Source organism: Salminus brasiliensis, chromosome 12 (assembly GCF_030463535.1).
Source record: "Salminus brasiliensis chromosome 12, fSalBra1.hap2, whole genome shotgun sequence".
Taxonomy (NCBI): domain Eukaryota; kingdom Metazoa; phylum Chordata; class Actinopteri; order Characiformes; family Bryconidae; genus Salminus; species Salminus brasiliensis.
In genome coordinates, this window is record NC_132889.1 from 38890614 (window position 1) to 38913900 (window position 23287).

At 41.4% G+C, this 23287-nt stretch overlaps 1 protein-coding gene across 1 annotated transcript in view; it reads left to right on the top strand.

The window, feature by feature from the left end:
• The first annotated feature begins 1655 nt into the window (after positions 1-1655).
• ppl (periplakin) overlaps positions 1656-23287 on the top strand; it is a 29009-nt gene continuing 7377 nt past the window's right edge. Inside the window, exons 1-14 of the mRNA XM_072693803.1 lie at positions 1656-1864; positions 10857-10953; positions 12379-12533; positions 13116-13236; positions 13827-13952; positions 14188-14229; positions 15383-15544; positions 16412-16519; positions 17501-17596; positions 18431-18553; positions 18815-18961; positions 20277-20428; positions 21083-21186; positions 23022-23179. Coding sequence (XP_072549904.1) covers positions 1824-1864; positions 10857-10953; positions 12379-12533; positions 13116-13236; positions 13827-13952; positions 14188-14229; positions 15383-15544; positions 16412-16519; positions 17501-17596; positions 18431-18553; positions 18815-18961; positions 20277-20428; positions 21083-21186; positions 23022-23179 — 1632 coding nt within the window. The 5' untranslated portion in view covers positions 1656-1823. The remainder of the gene's footprint in view (positions 1865-10856; positions 10954-12378; positions 12534-13115; positions 13237-13826; positions 13953-14187; positions 14230-15382; positions 15545-16411; positions 16520-17500; positions 17597-18430; positions 18554-18814; positions 18962-20276; positions 20429-21082; positions 21187-23021; positions 23180-23287) is intronic.

Genomic DNA, 23287 nt, shown 5'->3' on the forward strand with positions numbered 1-23287 from the left:
ACTTACAGTCCCAGCTGGCCTCCCTGTTCATTCCCAGTCATTCAAAAAATCGTACATTCACCAATCAGCCATAACATTAAAACCCCCGAAAGCCTTTTATATTACGCTAGCAGCAGAGCCTTAAGTCCTGCAAGCTGTGAGGCGGTTGGGACCTCCATTAGCATCGGGGAGAGCCTCGGGTGCCCATGCTCCTTGGTCGTGCTTCCTTGAAGCACTATTGGTAGGTTCTGACTCAGTCATTATCTAGAACATCACAGTTCGGTTCTTGTCAAAGTGTCTTAGATTCTTACGCTTGTCCCTTTTTCATCACCTTCAAGAACTGACCGTTCACTCACTGCCTGATATGTAGGTCCACCCCCTAACAGGAGCCACTGGACCCAGATCATCAGTCTTATTCACTTTGCCTGGTTTTAATGTTATGGCTGACTGCCAATAGTGACCTATAGTGACCAATAGTGACCTATAGTGACCTGTCACCTGTCATCTCTCTGAAGGTTCTAGCAAACAAGGCCATGAATGCTGTTTCAGAGAACCCTGATTACCCCAGTCTTTAGAAAAGCAGCTCAGTGATGTGATACAAGCCAGAACCCACACATCCCTGTCAGGAGTGCAGATGTGCCTGAAAATATGAACAGCTGGACTGAAGCGATAGACATGAAAACAAGCTAGTCTAAACACTTGCCAGGTGGTTGCCAGGGTGTTGCTAGGTGGTTGCTATGCTGTTCCATTCGCCTAAAATTTGAACAGCTGGACTGAAGAGATGAACCCGGAGATGAGTGTGATCTTCAGTGCTTATGCAATTGTATGCAGCACATTTGCCAGGTGGTTGCTAGGGTGTTGATAGCCGGTTGCCATGCTACGTTACATTTGCATAAAATGTAAAAAGGTTGGATTGAACTGATACATAGAAAAGACAGAAGTGAATTTTCTTCGGTGGTTGTGCAGTATAACCTGGTGGTTGCTAGGGTGTTGCTGTTGGTGCTATTTGCTTGTGCTGTTCATAAGTGGATCAATAGAAATGGTCCAAAACACCTCCATAATATATATATATATATATATATATATATATATATATATATATATATATATATATATATATATATATATATATATATTTAATAAGAAGAATAATGTATAATATATATAAAGAAAATATATACATATAAAGAAAAAAACATGGACACATGCAAATCAGCTCAGCTGTGAGCAGAGGCTCAGTACACTGCCCTAAAGCAGGTCTGATGGATTCGTACCTGCAAACAAACAGTAGTCTAGTTCATATGCATACAATATTCATATTGATATATGATGTAATCATATACATATATAATTACATAATTATGAATATTGTATGCATATGAACTAGAAATATATATAATGTTTTTTTCTTTTATTGCTTCATTGTTTGTTTGTTTTTCTTTCTAAGCAAACAGTAAATCTATAAGTGCAGGTACGAATCCATCAGACCTGCTTTAGGGCAGTGTACTGAGCCTCTGCTCACAGCTGAGCTGATTTGCATGTGTCCATGCACTAATTATGCTGCTGAGCCTTGAACTGATTGGGCTTTACAAGCCCCGCCCACATGGGGGCGCGGTCCGTGCAGCAATGAAACTGGGCTTGTCCGGCAGGCAGAGTGACAGATAGTTGGAGGTGAGAGTGAGAGAGAGAGCGCGCGCGAGAGAGTGAGAGTGTGTGTGTGAGAGAGAGAGAGAGAGAGAGAGAGAGAGACAGAGACCTACCTGTGGAGAACCGCAGCTGAAGGTGAAAACCTCAACCCCTGAAGATTAACCCTCCCCGGATTCTACCGAGCAGAGTCGAGCACCATGTTCAAGAAGAAAACCACGAAGACCATCACGCCCAAGAAGTGAGTCCAGCACAGCCTGACCAGCACAGCCTGACCAGCACAGCCTGACCAGCACAGCCTCCAGCCTTCTCAGCTTCAGCACTGAGATTACACAGGCTAGAGGCTAGAGTGCTGCTGCATGTCTGTTAGGCTGTGTGTGTGTGTGTGTGTGTGTGTGTGTGTGTGTGTGTGTGAAGGGTGACTGGGCTATGGATAGATCTTTCCTCTGTGTGTCAGAGTGTGTTAGCCTTACCCACAGCTCTGTACACTCATACAGTGTTAAATTAACTCTTATGGTCGAATTAACTTTTAAAGTCGTGCAGAATTAGACCTGCAGTCTTAACCTGCTGCTGTTATTCTTACTGAGCTGAATTAACTAATAGAATTTACTCTTTACAACTCTGACAAATCCTCCTGTAGTTATAACACTATTGCTTAACCTCTCACAGTGTGGAGTACTGTCTCAAAGTACTGTGTTTACTCTTGTAGTGTTACATTAACCCCAAAAATATTCAGTTATTGTGGAATTTACTAAAAAAGTAGTGCAGAATGCCACCTTCAGTCTTAACCTGTTGCAGTTATTCTCGCTGAGCAGAATTAACCCTGACTGTGCTGAATTAACTCTTAAAACCTGTAGCTTTTGCTCTGTAGACACTAAAAACTGACACTGATAGTCGTGACCTATTGCATATCCACTAACAGTGTGGAGTACAGCCTGCATTTACTTAGAATAGTGAATTAACTCTTAGAATAGTGAATTAACTCTTAAAGATTGTTGAATTAACTATCAAAATAGTGTAGAATTACACCTACAGTCATAACACTATTGCATAACCTCTCACAGTGTGGAGTACAGTCTCAAAGTACTGTGTTTACTCTTGTAGTGTTACATTAACCCCTAAAATATTGAATTAACTCTTCATTAGAATGTAGATTTAACTCTTAAATATTGTAGAATTACTTCTTAAAGTAGTGCAGAATGCCACCTACAGTCTTAACCTGTTGCATAACCTCTCACAGTGTGGAGTACAGTCATCAAGTACTGTATTTACTCTTATAGTGTTAAATTAAACCTCAGAATAGTGAATTAACTCTTAAAGATTGTAAAATTAACTATCAAAATAGTGTAGAATTACACCTACAGTCATAACACTATTGCATAACCTCTCACAGTGTGGAGTACAGTCTCAAAGTACTGTGTTTACTGTATTTATAGTGTTACATTAACCCTGAAAATATTGAATTAACTCTTAATTAGAATGTAGATTTAACTCTTAAATATTGTAGAATTACCTCTTAAAGTAGTGCAGAATGCCACCTACAGTCTTAACCTGTTGCAGTTATTCTCACTGAGCAGAATTAACCCTGACTGTGCTGAATTAACTCTTAAAAACTGTAGCTTTTGCTCTGTAGACACTAAAAACTGACACCAATGGTCGTGACTAGAGCTGGGTGATATGACGATGTTTTATCGAATCGTGATAAATTTTGTTATGGTGATAACAATTTGCTTTTCTAAGCATATGGAGGATATTATTAGTGCTTCATAAACACTGATAAACTATAAACAGTGTAATTAGACTGGGTTAATTAGATGCATTAATTAGATGTTGAATAAAAATCTCTGTATTCAGTTCAGGAGATGAGTGGTTTATAAGAATCTGTCGGTACTGATGTCTTTGATTACAGGTACTGTGATGAATATCGTGTATTAAACAATTTAAATATTGTGATATAGTATTTTTACCATATCGCCCAGCCCTAGTCTTAACCTATTGCATTTCCACTTACATTTACTCTTATAGTGTTAAATTTACACTTAGAAATTCGACTTTTTTGTGTTTATTTAATTCCTTATCCATTAAAATACTTTGGAATAACTCTTAATATTTTGAATTAACTCTTAAAATTCAGTCACATCCCTGAAATGCTGTAAAATATGGTATTTGTACTCAAGCCGAGTCAGTGCAATCCCTCTAAAGCTGTTTAAATTTGTGTATTTTCAGGTTATATTGGATATAAATGAACATTAGAGTGTTTAAATCATTTGGGCCGGCTGTTTCCTAAAGCCAGGTTGAGGTTAATCCTGTAGACTATACGAGATCCCTGTGGAGATTCACCGCTGCAGTTTAGTCTAAGACTAGGCTTGATCAAAGTCTTTCAGTGTTTATTACACAGCTAAACCCAGTTAACCTGTTGATTCAGTGCTGTAGGTGCTTGGCGAGCCCTTCATGTCAGGCATTTCAGCTCTTCTTCAGCGATGTAGTCAGTGATCCTCGCAGCTCGTGTGTCAGTTTGCAGGGCGTGGAGGGTGGGGCTGGCTCTCTGACAGGTCGGATCACTTCACTGCTCTCTGTACGCAGATTCTAATCTGAGTCTTCCTTCACTTTCTACTCACTTTTCCTGCTCTGTCTCCACCACTGGACCATCAGAAACCCAGATAAACCCAACATGTGTGTTTGTTGTGGGTCAGGATGTGGTCCGTCCTGGGATCAGGACGTTTTCAGTCAATGAAAAATTTGATCTGTCCTGTATCATCTGTAATCAGGACAAACACTCAGGAGCTAATGCTGATAGCCATCTTTATCCTTCAGTGCCTGTCTGTGTACTGTGGTGAAGTTAAACCCGGCAGATTCAGTGTCCTGTAGTAAACTATAGTGGTGTATAATACTGGTGTAGTGTCCTGTAGTAAACTATAGTGGTGTATAATACAGGTGTAGTGTCCTGTTGTAAACTATAGTGGTGTATAATACTGGTGTAGTGTCCTGTAGTAAACTATAGTGATGTATAATACTGGTGTAGTGTCCTGTAGGAAACTATAGTAATCTATAATACTGGTGTAGTGTCCTGTAGTAAACTATAGTGATCTATAATACTGGTGTAGTGTCCTGTAGTAAACTATAGTGGTGTATAATACTGGTGTAGTGTCCTGTAGTAAACTATAGTGGTGTATAATACTGGTGTAGTGTCCTGTAGGAAACTATAGTAATCTATAATACTGGTGTAGTGTCCTGTAGTAAACTATAGTGATCTATAATACTGGTGTAGTGTCCTGTAGTAAACTATAGTGGTGTATAATACTGGTGTAGTGTCCTGTAGTAATCTATAGTGGTGTATAATACAGGTGTAGTGTCCTGTAGTAAACTATAGTGGTGTATAATACTGATGTAGTGTCCTGTAGTAAACTATAGTGGTGTATAATACTGATGTAGTGTCCTGTAGTAATCTATAGTGGTGTATAATACAGGTGTAGTGTCCTGTAGTAAACTATAGTGATGTATAATACTGATGTAGTGTCCTGTAGTAAACTATAGTGATGTATAATACAGGTGTTGTGTCCTGTTGTAAACTATAGTGGTGTATAATACTGATGTAGTGTCCTGTAGTAAACTATAGTGGTGTATAATACTGATGTAGTGTCCTGTAGTAATCTATAGTGGTGTATAATACAGGTGTAGTGTCCTGTAGTAAACTATAGTGATGTATAATACTGGTGTAGTGTCCTGTAGTAAACTATAGTGATGTATAATACAGGTGTAGTGTCCTGTTGTAAACTATAGTGGTGTATAATACTAGTGTAGTGTCCTGTAGTAAACTATAGTGATGTATAATACTGATGTAGTGTCCTGTAGTAAACTATAGTGGTGTATAATACTGGTGTAGTGTCCTGTAGTAATCTATAGTGGTGTATAATACAGGTGTAGTGTCCTGTAGTAAACTATAGTGGTGTATAATACAGGTGTAGTGTCCTGTAGTAAACTATAGTGGTGTATAATACTGGTGTAGTGTCCTGTAGTAATCTATAGTGGTGTATAATACAGGTGTAGTGTCCTGTAGTAAACTATAGTGGTGTATAATACTGGTGTAGTGTCCTGTAGTAATCTATAGTGGTGTATAATACTGGTGTAGTGTCCTGTAGTAATCTATAGTGGTGTATAATACTGATGTAGTGTCCTGTAGTAAACTATAGTGGTGTATAATACTGATGTAGTGTCCTGTAGTAAACTATAGTAATGTATAATACTGGTGTAGTGTCCTGTAGTAAACTATAGTGATGTATAATACTGGACATGAGACTGGACAGTCGGGTCTTCTGCAGAAGCATGTATTATTTATTGATTATTAATTATTGGACAGCGAAGTTGATTATAGTGATGCTTTTTATGCCGCTTGCTGTTTTGTGTTAGCTAGAGGTTCAGAACAGGACAGTTCTGTTGGTTCTGGCTCATGTAGCTGTAATTCATTAATCCATTAATCCATTAGTTCATTGATTACAGTGTCATAAAATGAATGGCATTTGTACAAGTGTGGATGTTTAACTAGGTGGGAAGGGAAATGGAATCTGAACAATGTGTGTGTGTGTGTGTGTGTGTTCCCCGCCCTGGCCATTGTACCTTACCCATGTTGCGTTTCTCGTTTGGGACGGTGAGGTTCCTAAAGAGCCTGATTTTCTGGTCTCACTGAGCTCTCAGAAAGCATTCAAGTTCAGACACGAGCCGGATCGGACGTGCTGGCCTTCGGATCAGTGTCTGGCCTGAAGCACTTGTACAGATATTCACACACAAGAACACACACCTACTGTATACACACACACACACACACACACACACACACACACACACATACACACACTGGATTCAAACATCACAGAGGATTTGAAGAACAGCACCCAAACCGGTGTTCTAACTAGCTCACAATAGACAGACACATATGTGTATATATACATAGACTATATACTGTGTGTATTACCATATATATATGCACATACACACACACACACACACACACCTTTCATTCTGAATAGACCAATAAAAATGACCCACAAATCAGAAGTCAATGTGTCAAAAGTATTGGGACACCTGCTGATTCATTGTTTCTTTGGAAATCAAGGCTATTAAAAAGAGCTGATCCTGCTTTTGTTGGAGTAACTGTCTCTACTGTCCAGAGAAGAATGCTGTGAGCATTGCTGTGAAAATTTGATTGCATTCAGTGACAAAAGTGAGGTCAAGATGTTGGATAATCCCCAAATCCCCAACTCATCCCAAAAGCACTGGATGGAGCTCCACCACCATCATTCCAGAGAACACAGTTCCTCCACTGCTCCACAGCTCCTCAATGCTGGGGGGCTTTATACCCCTCTAGCCCACGCCTGGCATTATTAGGCAGCATGGAGCCAATAGGGTCATGATGTTGATTGGACTCCAGAGAGTCCTATTCTATTGGCAGTACTTCTTCTCTACAGGGACTAGACAAGCTTTGTGTGTGCAATAGTACCTGAATGCTGTCATTAGAAGGGGTGTCCACAAATATTTGGACATTAGGAATCTGCTCTGTAGTGACTCTTAAGGATAGGATGTTAGCAGTACTTTAGAAACAGGCTGCCATGGTTGTGTAACGCGTGTTAGTGAGTCAGTCGGTATGAATTCTGAACGGGAATCGTCTGTACTGTTCCGTGTTGGTTGAGTTTAGTGGGTGTGTTTATCTGTCAGCGCAGGTCCCGCCCCAGTCCCACACGTGAAGGAGCGTAGCTGAACATTGGACCCGCTCCGCTTTACAAAACACACAACAAAGGCCTGGACTGCCATGAGTCATTATTTAGTCCTACGACTAACCATGAGCCCAGACCTCCGGCCGGGCCGCCCTGCTCGGAGTGGGCATGGTTTCACTTTTGTTGAAATGATCTTATTTGAACCAGATGTCAGAGCAACATCGAGCCCTAAATACATAGCTTTGAGTTTAGATCATCAGTGGGATGTTGTTGGGTTGTTTTTTCGGCTGCAGGACTGTGACGATGGTTCGCTCACAGGAAAGCACAGTAAGCCTCTAGAGAACTTCAGAAACACTGATGACCGCTAACACTGATATTACAGCACAGCCTGACCCTGACCTGACCTCTCCTCGGCACAGCTGCTCTCTTACAGATTTGTGTAGAAAGTTGAGGTTTTGCTGGAGGTGACGCCCACCAAACATGGATGTGGGCAACCAGCAGAGAACCAAGGACTCAATTCAGCAGCCAGTACATCTCATTAACCCGTTCACGGTGCTGGAGGGACGGGTTCCAAGTGAAATTTTGCACAGTAGACAGTTCGGCTGTTTATTTTACATGATATTTTCATACTTTTATTGACAATTGAACTTGGATTTTCTGTTAATTTATATGAAACACATTATAAAACAGTCTAAAGCCCTAAAAACTAAATGATACAATATTATATTATATTATATTATATTATATACAATAATAATAAAAAATAATTTAAAAAAATCTGATTATCCAGCTCTATAGTCAGATTTGCTCAAATTACCCCTCACTATAGACTTTATCAATCAGCCTCAAGGCATGCTGGATGTCCTTGCTGTGTTTCTATAGGTTAGCACTGCAGCTACGAAACACAGGAAGCCAATAGGAAGTTATTTCTGTAAATACGAGCCCGTACACTTTTCTCAACCTACTCAAATTACATCCAGCTCATCCCTAGCAGATAGTGCAGACTCTTGATCTTGTGGTTTAGGACACTGTGTGATTTCCTGTGAACTACAAACCAATGAACTACAACACACCAGTGTTTTTGGCTAAACTGGCTGCTCCCAGCCTTCACCTGCATAGTTCAAAGTCATAATGTGAGGTAAACCACACTGACAAGCCTGTGTGATGGTAATTAGGTCCTGAATGCAGTTTGAGTGGGTCGAGAGAGGTGTGGCGGCGCATACTTGCACAAAACATTTGGGTGACTATTGACTTCTAGTGTATGTTAGCTACGTTAGCCTCGTGTGTAAAACCACGGAAGCACAATTCGGACACTGTTCATTTCTCGGCTGATTGACTGCATGTGAGAGACGAGGAGAAACTGCACATTTGATTCTTCACCGAACTTCTCCTTTAAAGCAGCGCCCCTCATTTCTTCATTTCTCTCACAGCAGCTACCCTGCAGGCCTCCTTCTGAGGAAAAGCTGTCGGCAGCCCAGTTCCCACACAGTCCAGCAGCTCCGTGGTGTGTGTGTGTGTGTGTGTGTGTGTGTGTTTATATATAAATGAGTCACGCTGCCATTATTAAATGAGAGTACTAGGAGGCAGCGCTGAGGGAGAGTGAGAGTAGAACCTGCTCGGCCCGTTTGAGCGTCAAATACCTGTGATAACCACCGACACACTGATCTCACACACTTTCCTCTGAACTCCAGAGCTCCAGCATGTTCAGATATTTATAATATGACCTCAGTGTTAGGGAGGCAGTGTGTAGTGTAGTGTAACGGAGGCCGGGCTGTCAGCCGCAGGTGCAGGTGGATGGGAGCAGGTTTTGCCCTGCAGGCTGGATTCTGATCAAGTCCAGTCACGCAGATTGTGCGGAACAGAGCTTCCTCAGAATTGTATTACATCACTCAACACCCTCCTGCACTGCACCATCACATTTAATCAATAATCAATACAATTGATTATTGATTAAAGGGCAGTCATGACAGAAGCAGTCTCAGAGTCAGCCATATCATTAACACCACCTGCCTAAAATTGTGTAGGTCCTCCTCATGCCACCAAAACAGTTCTGACCCGTGAAGGCATGGACTCCACAAGGCCTCTGAAGATGTCCTGTGGTATGTGGCCAGCTTCAGATGAGCCTTGAGTGCCCATGGCCCTGTTGCTCTGTCCTGGAGCACTTTTGCTAGCTTCTGACCACTGCATACCGGACTGAACACCCCAACAAGACCTGATGCCTGATGTTCTGGAGATGTTCTGACCCAGTCATTGTCTAGAACCTTCAAGATTTGCCTATTATGTAGATCCACTGCTTGACAGGAGCCACTGGACCCAGATCATCAGTCTTATTCACTTCAGCTGGCGGTGGTTTTAATGTTATGGCTGATTGATGCAAGCTGTAACGCTGGGATCTGCAGATGAAGGTGTGCCGTCCAGCTGGATCCACGTGCTGGTGGTGCTGTGCTGGGTGTTTGTGTGTGCAGCAGGATTCCCTTTAAACACACTGGAGCTCGGTGTGAGGGAGGCGGGTGTGGGCGTGCAGGGTGTGGTAGCAGTGTGGTGCTTCTGAGAAGACGACTCTGAAGATGTGCTTGGATTTTATTTAAGGGGTTAAAAAGTGGGTCAGTCCCAGTATCTGCAGTTCTGTCCCGACCTCTATTAGAATATGAGCCACCAGCATCATTTCATCTAATATTCAGGTGATTTTGGTTGTAATTGTGTTTACTGTAAATAATCCTGTACAGTATAAACCTGTTGCTTATAGAAATATGATAGTAATACGATACAGCACCACTGTAGGAGCTTTACTTTTCAGCTTCACGATTACTATTTAAATACTTTCAGCTACACAAGTACTTTTAAATACTTTTAAATACTTAAAGTACTTTGAAATTCTGGGGTTTTATAATTCAGCATTTTTAAAAATTACTGCTTCAAGCGAGAGTCGTTTTTCTTATCAACAGGCATTTTTTCAGTCATTTGTCCAAGAAAAAGCATCTTATGCCGCTAACTTGGACTTGTACTGTTCCAAACTTGGCTGGTGCGCCCCCTAGTGGCTGAAGATGAAGTTCTGTTCCAGTTAATATCTCCTACTTGAAACTCTAAGAGATCTGACATCCCAGTTTAAATGAACCACAGCAACTGTCCAGTGCTATGCTCCCAAGCAGAACAGACTCAGATTGGCTGCTTTTTGCCCTGCCCACTCTTCACTAAGCCCTGCCCATTGAATGCTCACATTTTTTTAAATGTGCTGAGAGGGTGATATATCTAATCTTTAAGATAAAAAGAATTTAAATACTGTAACAAGCTGCCGACCAATCAGCTGCTTGTTGCTATGCAGGTTATGCTGCATAGGTTGCTGGATGTTGTTGTTTACAGGCTTGTCTTGGTTATGTTCCATGCGGGTGTTCAGTGTTGTAGCATCACTATACACTGTTTTATCAGGTTACCGATGACATGTCACCCAATCGCTCACCTGCGCTCTGAATTATGTGGACTGTTAATCTGGGAAATCTCATAAATCCATATTTCTGACTCCCGCAGGACCCCCACGGATCTGACCGCTCTGATCGAGAAGCTGCAGAGAAATGCTGACAAAGTGGAAAAGCACATTGTGGAAACGGAGCAGAACCTCAACAAGGCATGTTCACACATCACAGCACTGTTTACTGCAAACTCAGCCACACACACACACACACACAAATACACACACACACACCAATACACACACACACACAAATATACACACAGCCTGTTTACCTTCCTAGTTTTACTATTTGTAGTGTTTAAGAGGCGCTCAGGCTGTCTGGACGTCCAGAAAAGGCCTAGGTAGAACCAGCCAAGCTCTTGTATTGTTATTGGGGATGCACGATACCACTTTTTCCTTTACGATACCAATACCTGATTTTCAAATATCTGCCGATACTGAGTAACGATACTGATACTGAAATTCATATTTCATTACAAGAACACGTCTCTGTGTAAAAAGATACTAAACTTCAGCGTGTGCCCAAAGTTTCAAAGTTAAAAGTCTGTTTAATGATGATAACTCTATAAGACTGTCTGTTTACTGGTTGCTTAAACGTTTGGTTTTATAAAATCTGCAAACCAACATTTAAAATGTAAAAAAAAATCAGTGAGCTTTATGGTATCGGTGCTCTCTATTGCCGATACTGTGTGTAAGTGCCAGTATCGGCGCCGATACCGATCCGGTATCAGTATCAGTGCAACACTAGCTAGTTGTTATTAGTGGCAGCAGCTCCGTCTGTAGTTTTACAGCAGGAGTCCCTGTAAAAGTGCTACACGCAAGCTCACATATGTACTAATGTCTGTTATTAGCTTCAGACACAGCATAAGGAACAACTTTAGAAGCTTCCACAAGCTTTAGGCGTCTTTAGCATTAGCTTTGTGCTAACATATTATAAGAAATTAGTGTTTTCTTCTGTTTTTTTGTTCTTCATGGCTTAAGCTGAAGATTTAGCTCTAAATTGAACTATTCACCTCTGGTACTGATACATAAATAAACTCTTAAATGTATGTTTTTGTGATTAAAAAAAAGCTGTTTTGTTATCCTTAGCGCTGTTATCACACTGTTTTTCTGTGTGCTAGCTTTTAGCTATACCAGAGACTCGCCTTCTGTTGATGTATGTTATAATAATAATAATAATAATAATAATAATACAAAGAACAAAACAAAGAATTTAATCTATTTGAATTAGTTGTATTTGAGATATATAAGCTTTCATATATATATATATATATATATATATATATATATATATATATATGTATATGTATGTATGGTATGTATATGGTACATTAGGTATGGTACAGCAACAGAGTGTTTAACTGTAAGGGATATAGATATTAAATTATAAAATCATTTTAAAAAATAATAATTCTGTAGGAATTATTAATGATGTTTTGGCTTTGTAGAGACACACACGCACTATACCTGAAGCTCAGAGGAGCCCCTTAAACAAGTTCTTTTACAATAAGGGAATATGAGGTTATGATTTATTCCACTCACATGATATATTTAATTTTTCTTTTTTTTTTTAATCAGGATGTCACTAAGATTAATGAGGGAAAGCCCCCGTTGTATCAGGACGCCACCAACAAGTCCATCCTGAGTGCTCTGGAGCTCCTCAACAGCCTGGATGAGGAGGCAGCCGACGCCAGGCGCCTGCAGCACCCGCAGGCCGAGATGATCCAGCAGGAGTGAGTGCACACCTCCACTGACCTGTGTTTAAAGCGAGGGTTCGAAAATGTATCTAATGGGCTCAGAGTGGTCCAGCAGACTGCAGTGCTGCAACTCTGACCTGGCTTGTGTCCCGGGTCCTTCTGCCTGCCATCAGCAGCTGGAGCCAGAGAGAGCACAATTGGCCTTGCTCTCTCCGGGTGGGTGGATGTCTCTGTGTGATGCTGGCCGACACGGACGTCTGCTAGCCAATCAGCGGCAAAGCACTAACAAGTGTGTCAGGGAATTGGCTGTCTAAAATTGGGAAAACAAATGTGCAATAATATGCAAAAAGCTTGTGTCTCCAATACGGCAGCTTTACAGGAGGTAGAATAAGCCTACTTTCAATAGAAGTAATTTTGAAGCATTTCTATTGGCCCATTCATCATAAAATTCTGATACAGAATAAAAAATGTCAGATTTACATTATGTCAAAAATTGAAAAACAGCAAAAATGGATATACATGTTTTTTGCAGGACAGTGATGATGTATAGTTTAAGCTTTTGCGATTGAGGTGAATGAAAGACTGAAACCCACTGATTGGTCGGTTGTTTGTCCTCAGTATGAAGCAGCTACGCGATCGTGTGATGAAACTCCGGGACGAACACAATCACATTTACAACCTGACCCGCTCTGAGGGGCTGCCCAGCGTCAACTGGGGCAGGATGATTGACGAGAAACTTGTAAGTATACACACACAATATGGACAGAAGTATTGGGACACACCAATCCCGCTGCCACAGGTGTATAAATCCAGCCTCTAGTCTGTCTTTCCTCCACACATCAGTGAAAGAACAGGAGGTTCTGAAGAGCTCACTGAACTCCAGCGTGGTTCTGTATGTAATAGGAGACACCGCTGCACCAACAACAACAAGTCAGCTGGTGAAATCTCCTCCCTCCTAGATCTTCCTCCATCAGCTGTGAGTGGTGTTATTATTGAACAGTGGAAGAGTTTAGGAGGAACAGCTCACAGAGAGCAGCTCAGCCACCGAGTGTCTGTCCGTAAAGTTACAGAGCGGGGTCAGGGCCGAGTGCTGAGCTCAGAGCAGAGTGCAGAAAAGCCTCAAACTGACTTAGTAACTGCAGAGCTGCTGGACCTGCTGCTGCTGGTAGAGGTGTCCCAATACTTTTGTCAGTGATTCAGTGGGTTTCTCTGAGCTTAGAACTGAAAACAGTGCATGCTTGTAATGGAAACCAGGCAAGTTTTTTTTTCTGAAACTTATATGTAACTGTGTGTGTGTGTGTGTGTGTGTGTGTGTGTGTGTTTACACAGGCAAATCTGAACAACAAAGGGTTTGGCCAAGACCTGCCCACCATTGAGAATGATGTTGAAGAGCACAATATCTTTCACAGTGAAGTGGAGGCACTAGCTCCCTACATCACTGATGGGGGTGACAAGGTAAGCTGAGGAATGTCACACTTTGGAAACACAGAAGTGTCTCGTATTTTAAAGATGGGTCAAAACAAACTTAGAATGTTGAGATTACTTTTCTAATTTTTGTATTCTTTATTTTTAAGTTAATTCTACTTGTAATTTTGAACAATATATAATATGTAATAATGATGAACATTTCCAGCCTTTCCAGACCTTTGAGCAGTGGTGTGTGTTGATTATTGGGATTTTTGTGTTGCAGGACTATGCGGGCACTCAGCAGCAGAAATACAACAAACTCCTGGTAAAACTCAGCTCTTCTCTCTTTAGCTCTTCTCTCTTTGGCTCTTCTCTCTTTGGCTCTTCTCTCTTTAGCTCTCTGGCTGTGGGTTCCATTAGAGTGTGTTTAGAGAAGGTTTCTGACACATGGCTAACCCGCCCGGTCAGCTGCTCTCAGATAAGAGAAGCGATGAATTTGAATAAGTCGTTAATCTGTGTCTCAGGATCCGTCCCACATGTAAACATTTACTTTTCATATTTACCCATTTAAAACACCCTGACAGCTCTAACTCACCGGAGAACACTGTTTTAATTCTCAGACTGTTGTTTCCTGCTATACGTTAGCTTTAACACTTAGTAATCTAGTGATTATTGTTATTTTGCTATACGTTTATTTATATATATATATATATATATATATATATATATATATATATATATATATATATATATATATTTACATAATTAATTACATAGTAACACTCTATTTACATTGATACTTAATTTACATTCCAATGTTGACTGGTTTGCGTTTGAGCACTGTCATTTATTTCTTTATTTATTTTAATTTAAAAAAGACAAAAAACACCAAAATACAAAATACCAAATTCAGATTGTATTAAAATATCTCTATGATGCATTTATTGAAATATTACAATCTCAACTTTCCACACAGTTTCTCTGCTTGTTATCTTATTAATAAATATGAAATTACCCATTAAACTTAGTTCTTCACTCTCTCAACTACATTACTGCCACAATTCGCATCAATTTCAGAAACCCTAAAACAGAACCCTGTGGGACTCCAGAAACAAAGTGCTAAACCAAATGATTAATTAAATAATTCCTTCTGTTTATTGCATTAGAATTAATATCTGTGTAATAAACCTGAGGTGCAGTGTGTTAAAGCATGATTGTGTAACTTATTGTGTGGCTGAAGTGGCTGTTAACTTTTTAGGAGGTGTACGCAGCAGTGGTTAATGTGACAGAAAAAGAACATTGAAATACTGCTTATTACTTTTAATACATTAATAATAATATTTAATACGTCAGTTGGAACAGACAAAAACATTGTATATCAATTCCATTACAATATCATCACATATTGCTCAACTTAAGATGTAAGATCATCTAACGTTATAGAGGTCAATAATATTAGTGTGTGTGTCTGTGTGAAGGCCAGCTCCACTGCCCGGCAGAAGAATCTGCTCAGTCTGAAGGACTACATGCAGCGCTGCACTAATGAGCTGTACTGGATGGACCAGCAGGCTGAGGAGCGGATCGGTTACGACTGGAGCAACACTAACCTGGACTACCCGGCCCGTAAGAGACAGTACGAGGTATGGACGTATGTTTTTTTGTTGTTGTTTTTTAAACAGTCGAAATGAGGGCAAATATCTTTAATATGTATAAATTAATTAATTAATATGTTTAAATATCATTAATGTACTATCGCTTTAAATTAACATATACGGCTTCATCAGTCAACCCCCGTACACTCCTGTAAAAATCGAAATTACACAGGACCTATGAGGCTACTGAAGCATCCCTAACAATGGCTGTCCCCAATTCTGCGTAGTGTGCATTTCCACCCTAGATGCGTGAGATTACAGTGCTGTTAGCGATGTTAAAATATTAATATTGCAATATTTCCAAACAATAAATATCAAACAATTGCAAACAGCAAAAACAGAGAACGGAAATGTGCACTACGCTGAAGTGCCCGATACTGGGGACGGCCTTCGTTAGAGGACTAACTGCTGGCTAACAAGAAGGCTAATTATGTATGCTCCAATTAGCATGGTGCTAACTGCATCTAAATCAACACACCCATCATATGAGTAATGAACATCTCCACACGCTGAGGATGAGTCAGATATGCAGTTAGCACCATAGTGGATGAAGACCTACATTGTTTGTTAGCAAGCACACTACATCAGCCTCATTAGTGCTAGCCTTAAAGGCAGTGGTGCAGGTTTCATTGGAGATTTGGTGGGGTACACACTGCTCACACCACCCGGCCTAACCCTGTCATGTGATTAGTGTTCATGTTAGGATGGTTATTGTTATTTAATATGCCATTATTATTATTATTATTTTATTATTATTATTATTTTAGGAATAAATGCTAAATTAGCATTTTAAAATAGAACTGTTCAGAGTTGGGTCAGCGCTGACAGTCTCTCTTCCACCATGTCCCATTCCAGAACTTCATCAGTAAGTGTCTGGAGTCCAAAGAGGGGACCATCACTAAGCTGAACAATGATGGAGAGAAGCTCATTGCCCAGCAACACCCCGGGAAGAACGTCATCGAGGTATCAGCCAGAACAGATGTGCCGTAAAGTAGAGCCTCGAGTCACTGCAGGTTTTCGTACGTCAGCAAGAACGAAGAAAAGTGTTTCATTAATAAGTTTCATTAATAAATATGAATATTTCCTTTTTTAGTTTCTTATAACATTTATATACATATATGAGTCCAAAAATGCATCTCCCTGCTGACAGCTCCAGCTCAAGACCAGCTGGGAGCTCAGGCTGTCTGGTTTTTGATGGTTAAGGGGCTTGATAAGCTGGTCCATCACCATTAAACTGGTTGACCAGCTCGGCTTTTGACCAGCATGGGGTATGTTTGAGCTTAATGGTTTAGCTGGTCTACCAGCATGACCAACTTGACCAAGCTGGCCATCAAGCTGGTCATATTGGTCAACTAGCTTGGACAGATTGGTCATACTGGTAGAGCAGTAACTGGTAAATCATCAAACTCAAGTAAAAACATACCCTATGCTGGTGAAGAGTTTAGCTCTGACCAAGCTAGTTAACCAGCATGACTCATACGCTGGTCCACCAGTATGACCAGTGTGGCCAGTTGCTTTCATTAGGGTATAACAAGTTTAATTAAATCAAAAGCTGTGGTTAAAATTATTGACCAAATGTCTTGATCAAACACACCAATGTTAGGCCCATACTAACATGCTAGGCTTCACTAATTAGTGACCCTAGTCCTCTAATTCAGTGGGAAATCATTTACCCAGCTTCCCCCTTATTTCAAATGTAGCTGATCATCCAAGACTTGTTTGGTATCTGAAGGTTAGTTTAACTCTAAAGCTACAGGGCTAACGTAGCCTACAAGCAGTGGAAGTTTAGCTCAGTGTGAGATGAAGCCGGGATCACTGTAATTATTCATTAGCTACATTAGCTACATTAGTAACACTAAAATGAGAGGAGGGAGGTGCAGTGGTGTAGCCGTGTGGTCGGTGTATCAGTAGACCAGGCGTATCTGAACCGTGTGCTGTGTTCAGGCCCATATGGAGGCTGTCCACGCAGACTGGAAGGAATATCTGAACCTGCTGATCTGTGAGGAGAACCACCTCAAGCACATGGACGAGTACCACAAGGTGAGGAGAACACAGGAAAAAGAGAAGTGCACTCAGTTATAGAAACTCAGACTCGTTGCATGAGAGATCTTAGCCCCTCCCACTTCATCCTACAGCACTTTAGCCATGCCCCTTTATTATACAGCAGTTTAGCCCCACCCATTGATCCGACAGCACTTTAGCCATGCCCCTTTATTATACAGCAGTTTAGCCCCACCCACTTCATCCTACAGCACTTTAGCCATGCCCCTTTATTATACAGCAGTTTAGCCCCACCCACTTCATCCTACAGCACTTTAGCCCTGCCCCTTTATTATACAGCAGTTTAGCCCCACCCACTTCATCCTATAGCACTTTAGCCCTGCCCCTTTATTATACAGCAGTTTAGCCCCACCCACTTCATCCTACAGCACTTTAGCCCTGCCCCTTTATTATACAGCAGTTTAGCCCCACCCACTTCATCCTACAGCACTTTAGCCCTGCCCCTTTATTATACAGTAGTTTAGCCCCACCCACTTCATTCTACAGAACTTTTGCCCTGTCCATTTATTATAAAGCAGTTAAGCCCCACCCATTCATCTGACAGCACTTTAGCCCTGCCCCTTTATCATACAGAAGTTTAGCCACGCCTATTTAGCATACAGTTCCCACAGTATGCTGTGTACATGAGCACTAACATAATCAGAGCTTCTTAAATCCAGTAATGACTGTAATACTGGTGTGTGTGTGTGTGTGTGTGTGTGAGAGAGAGAGAGAACACACTCCCTGTGAACAGACGTCGTCCTAGTGGAAACATAAGCACTGCTGTAGAGAACTGTGAGCTGTGCTTTAACTGCCTGACGTTCTCCTGTGCAGTTCCACAAAGAGGCCAGAGACACTCAGGACCTGCTGAAGCGCCTGGAAACAGAAATCCATCAGAAGTACAACCCTGAGTTTAAAGATGTGTACCAACTGGACGGCCTGCTCGCTGACCTGGGGGTGAGTACAGCCTACACACTCAGAGCGACTGTTTTCTCTTCAGTTATGAGTGCGGAGTGAGTGAGTGAGTGAGTGAGGGGGTGAGGGAGGGAGTGAGTAAGGGAGGGAGGGAGGGAGTGAAGGAGGGAGTGAAGGAGGGAGTGAGGGAGGGTGTGAGGGAGGGAGTGAGGGAGTGAGTTAGATAGAGTGTGTGTTCAAAGTAAATAGGTGGAAAACTTTATGCTTGTGCGTGTGTGTGTGTGTGTGTGTGTGTGTGTGTAGGACCAGGCGAAGGCCATGGATCACCTCGATGACCGGGTGAAGGCTCTGCAGAACCGCAGTCTGCAGGTTCTGCCGCTGCAGTACCGCAAAAACCCTCCACAGAAGCTCCTGCCCATCGAAGCGCTGTGTGAATTTGACACAGACGAGGTACCAGCGACCCTCTGCAGTGTGATGACGGCTGTTTAGTAAATATATATGAGTATATTAAAGCAGTGGTTCAACAAAAAATCAATCAATTAATCAGTTAATTAATCAAACTTTATCTCCAGTAGGAAGAACATTGATCCTGACCCTCATTTTCAGTGTAGCCGAGCATTCACAACAAACAGAGATTGAAAGAAAATAAAAATAATATTTAATGAGCTTAAACTGAGATTAACTGAAGTGAATCAACTTAAAAAACCCGAAACAATACGAATAAGAGAAGATTACGAAAAAATGTAATGAAATTAATAAAATTAAAAAATTGTAATTAGTACGAAAAAGAAAAAAATACATTTAAAGCAGAAATTGAAATTAATAAATACCAAAATGATATAAATAAAACCAGAATCAGGAGGAAAAGAGTGAAAACTTAAATAACGGACATAATTACAATAAAATAATATTAATATCAATACTAATTGATATTACTGAATATCAGTTATTTATAATTGATATACAAAAATGAATATACAATTTTATATTAATATAAATATTAATTAAAACTTTTATTACTAAAACTAATAAAAGTAGCTGACATTTTCATCTATAATAAGATTAATAATTAGTATATTATTAATTATATATAATTATATATATAATTATATAGAATAAATACAAATAATACAAATGCTAAATTAAGAAATATATTAATGAATAAATTAATTCATAAAAATTAAAAAAGTAAAATAGGCTACAGGAGCTTTAGTACTTCCTGTAGTGAAATCCTGGGACTACAATCAAACCAGATGTTCGGTGTCTAAAGTCTTTAGGTAAGTTTGGCTAATGTTGCTAACAAGTAATGGAATTTAATGTACACCAATTAGCATGATGCTCAGTGTGTGGAGGTGTTTGATCTCTAATATGGGGTTTCTGGTACTATATCTCTGACTCACTGTCCTCTAGGACTCTGGGCTGGAGTTCAAAGCCGAGCTAAACACCACAACCCAGCATGTCATGTCTGTGTTAACCCATCACTTTAATCCAGGCTGTTTGAACAGGAGGCTCATCACTAATCTCATTCCACCTGGAGAGAATGAGATATGTGGGTGAACGAGCGCCAAACCACGGCCGCCTCTATTCCCGGCTTGTGTTCCGGGCTCTTACGGCTGATGTATGTAAAGCCATAAGCGGGGCGGCTCGAGTGGATTTCGGGGTGGATTTTGGATTTGCAGGGCGGGAATTTAGCAGCAGGTTTGAGGAGACGGATCAGGACGCATGATAAGACGGTTCTGCTTGTTTTTTTCTGGGATGATCACAGGGTCAGATCCTGCGAGGAGAGCGCTACACCCTGCTGAGGATCAACGGCAACAAGTGGGACGTTAAGGACGCGTCCGGCCGCACGCTGTCCGCTCCTGGAGTGTGCTTCATGATCCCACCCACTGATCCCGAATCCGTCTCTGTTGCTGAAAAGTACGTAAAGCTATCTGTGACTGACTGGAGCTGACTTACACTCAAACACTCACCTCACTGAGCCAGGTGGTACACTATATGGACAAAAGTATTGGGACACTTGCTCATTTATTGCTTCTTCTGAAGAAGACTTTCTACTAGATTTTGATTACTGTAAGAATTTGATTGCATTCAGCATCAAGAGCATTCATGAGTCAGGATGTTGGATAATTACCACCCCACCTCATCACCCTAAACTTATCCCAAAAGTACTGGATGGAGCTCCACCACCATCATTCCAGAGAACACAGTTCCTCCACTGCTCCACAGCTCCTCAATGCTGGGGGGCTTTATACCCCTCTAGCCCACGCCTGGCATTATTAGGCAGCATGGAGCCAATAGGTTCATGATGATGATCTGCTCCAGAGAGTCCTATTCTATTGGCAGTACTTCTTCTCTACAGGGACTAAACAAGCTGTGTGTGCATTTGCACATCTGTGTCAGCAATGGGTGCAGCTTAAAGTAGCTGAATACATTCATTAGAAGGGGTGTCCACAAACATTTGGACATATAGTGTGTGTTGTTACAGCCCTACTGTTTATCAGAGTCTCTTCAGGTCACAGTGAAGTAAGTGTGTTCCCTACTTACATGCTTAACCTGTGTCTCGTCCGGCAGTCTGGTGAACCAGCAGAAGAGCACCAAGCAGAAGCTGGCCAGCAGTAAGACAGCGCTGCAGGCTCGACTCGCTGACCTGAGGAAGGACAGCACAGGTGGACAAGGTGTGCACAGACTAGACCAGGGGCTGCCTTTTAGATACTGATGGCTAGTGGATCATCACCATCCATACCAACCCATCCTATAATAAATCAACACTCCTCCTTGTCTGAACACCAGGAGCCGCTTTACTGGACTGGATTAGTCTAGAAACTATTCTGGCAAACTTAAAATATGCAGTGCTGTAAATTCCAGTACCTGCAGCTTCATTTAAATAACTTCATTATGGAAAGAGACAGACACACAGTCAGACCGACAGACAGACAAACAGTCAGACCGACAGACAGTCAGATAGACAAACAGTCAGACCGACAGACACACAGTCAGACCGACAGACAGACAAACAGTCAGACCGACAGACAGTCAGATAGACAAACAGTCAGACCGACAGACAGACAAACAGACAGACCGACAGACACACAGTCAGAACGACAGACATACAGTCAGACCGACAGACAGACACATTGCCAGACCGACAGACAGTCAGATAGACAAACAGTCAGACCGACAGATAGTCAGATAGACAAACAGTCAGACCGACAGATAGACAGACAGACCGACAGATAGACAGACAGACAGACAGATAGACAGACAGACCCACAGATAGACAGACAGGTAGACAGATAGACTGACAGACAGACAGACAGACAGATCGACAAATAGACCGACAGACAGACCGACAGACAGACACACAGTCAGACCGACAGACAGTCAGATAGACAAACAGTGAGACTGACAGATAGACAGACAGACAGACAGACAGACTGACAGATAGACAGACCGACAGATAGACAGACAGACCGACAGATAGACAGACAGACAGACAGATAGACAGACCGGCCGACAGATAGACAGACAGACAGACTGACAGATAGACAGACCGACAGACAGACTGACAGATAGACAGACCGACAGATAGACAGACAGACCGACAGATAGACAGACAGACAGACAGATAGACAGACCGGCCGACAGATAGACAGACAGACAGACTGACAGATAGACAGACCGACAGATAGACAGACAGACCGACAGATAGACAGACAGACAGACAGATAGACAGACCGGCCGACAGATAGACAGACAGACAGACCCACAGATAGACAGACAGATAGACAGACAGATCTCATCGCTGCCCAATGAAAAACATGTATCTCCACTTTACAGGAGAAGGCAAAAATGTGCTTGACTTTGAAAGGACGTTAAGAGCATTTCTATTGGTCCATTCGTCCATCATTTTTATACAGTGTTCAGAGCAGCTACAGGGTTCAAATCATGGAGAAAACTAAAATCAATAGAAATTGGAGATACATCTTTTTCATTGGACAGCAGTGATATATATATTTCCATTTTTGTAGCCTTATTATTCTTATTTCCTGTTTTATCAATACAGAACTTGTTCAAATGAAGAACTTAATTATTTTTTTACAATCCTCCTGTCTGTAAGCCGGCACTGTCCAGAGTTCAGGGAAAACTATCTGTCCAAAACATTCATAAATAGGCCTGTTTTTATTGCCAGCTGTCAATAGCTAATACACTTCTAATAATAAATAATCAAAACTACACACGCTTGTTTTGAGAAAGAATATATCCTACATTTAATAATAAGTAAGAACTTTATTCAGAACATTCTGAAATGATCATGTCCTGAAACTCAGATCTGAACATCAGTAAACATTACTGCCAGACTAATTCAATCAAGTTACAACAAAAAGGCCACCAGCAGAAACACCTGACAGGTAGTATTCAGGACAGGACAGCGTTCACTTCTCAATGACTCACTCCCTGTCTCTCTCTCTTGCTCTCGCTCTCTCTCTCTCTTGCTCTCTCGAAACCACAGATAAGCAGGAGCAGCAGTGCCGTCAGCTGATGGCCGGACTGGATAAAGTGGTGAATGACCTGGATAAACAGGAGAAGGCCATTTACAATGAAGTGCGCCCCCCTATGGAGCAGACCCGCCCGGTGCAGGACAGCTACGACAGGCTGCAGCACATGAAGGTAAGACCCAGACAGTGAGGCGCACTCAAATTTTTCTAACATTTTCCCAACCAGGTAAAGGGCCATTTTAGCATTCAGGGGGTTCTGTGAGTAGTCACGGTTCTATGT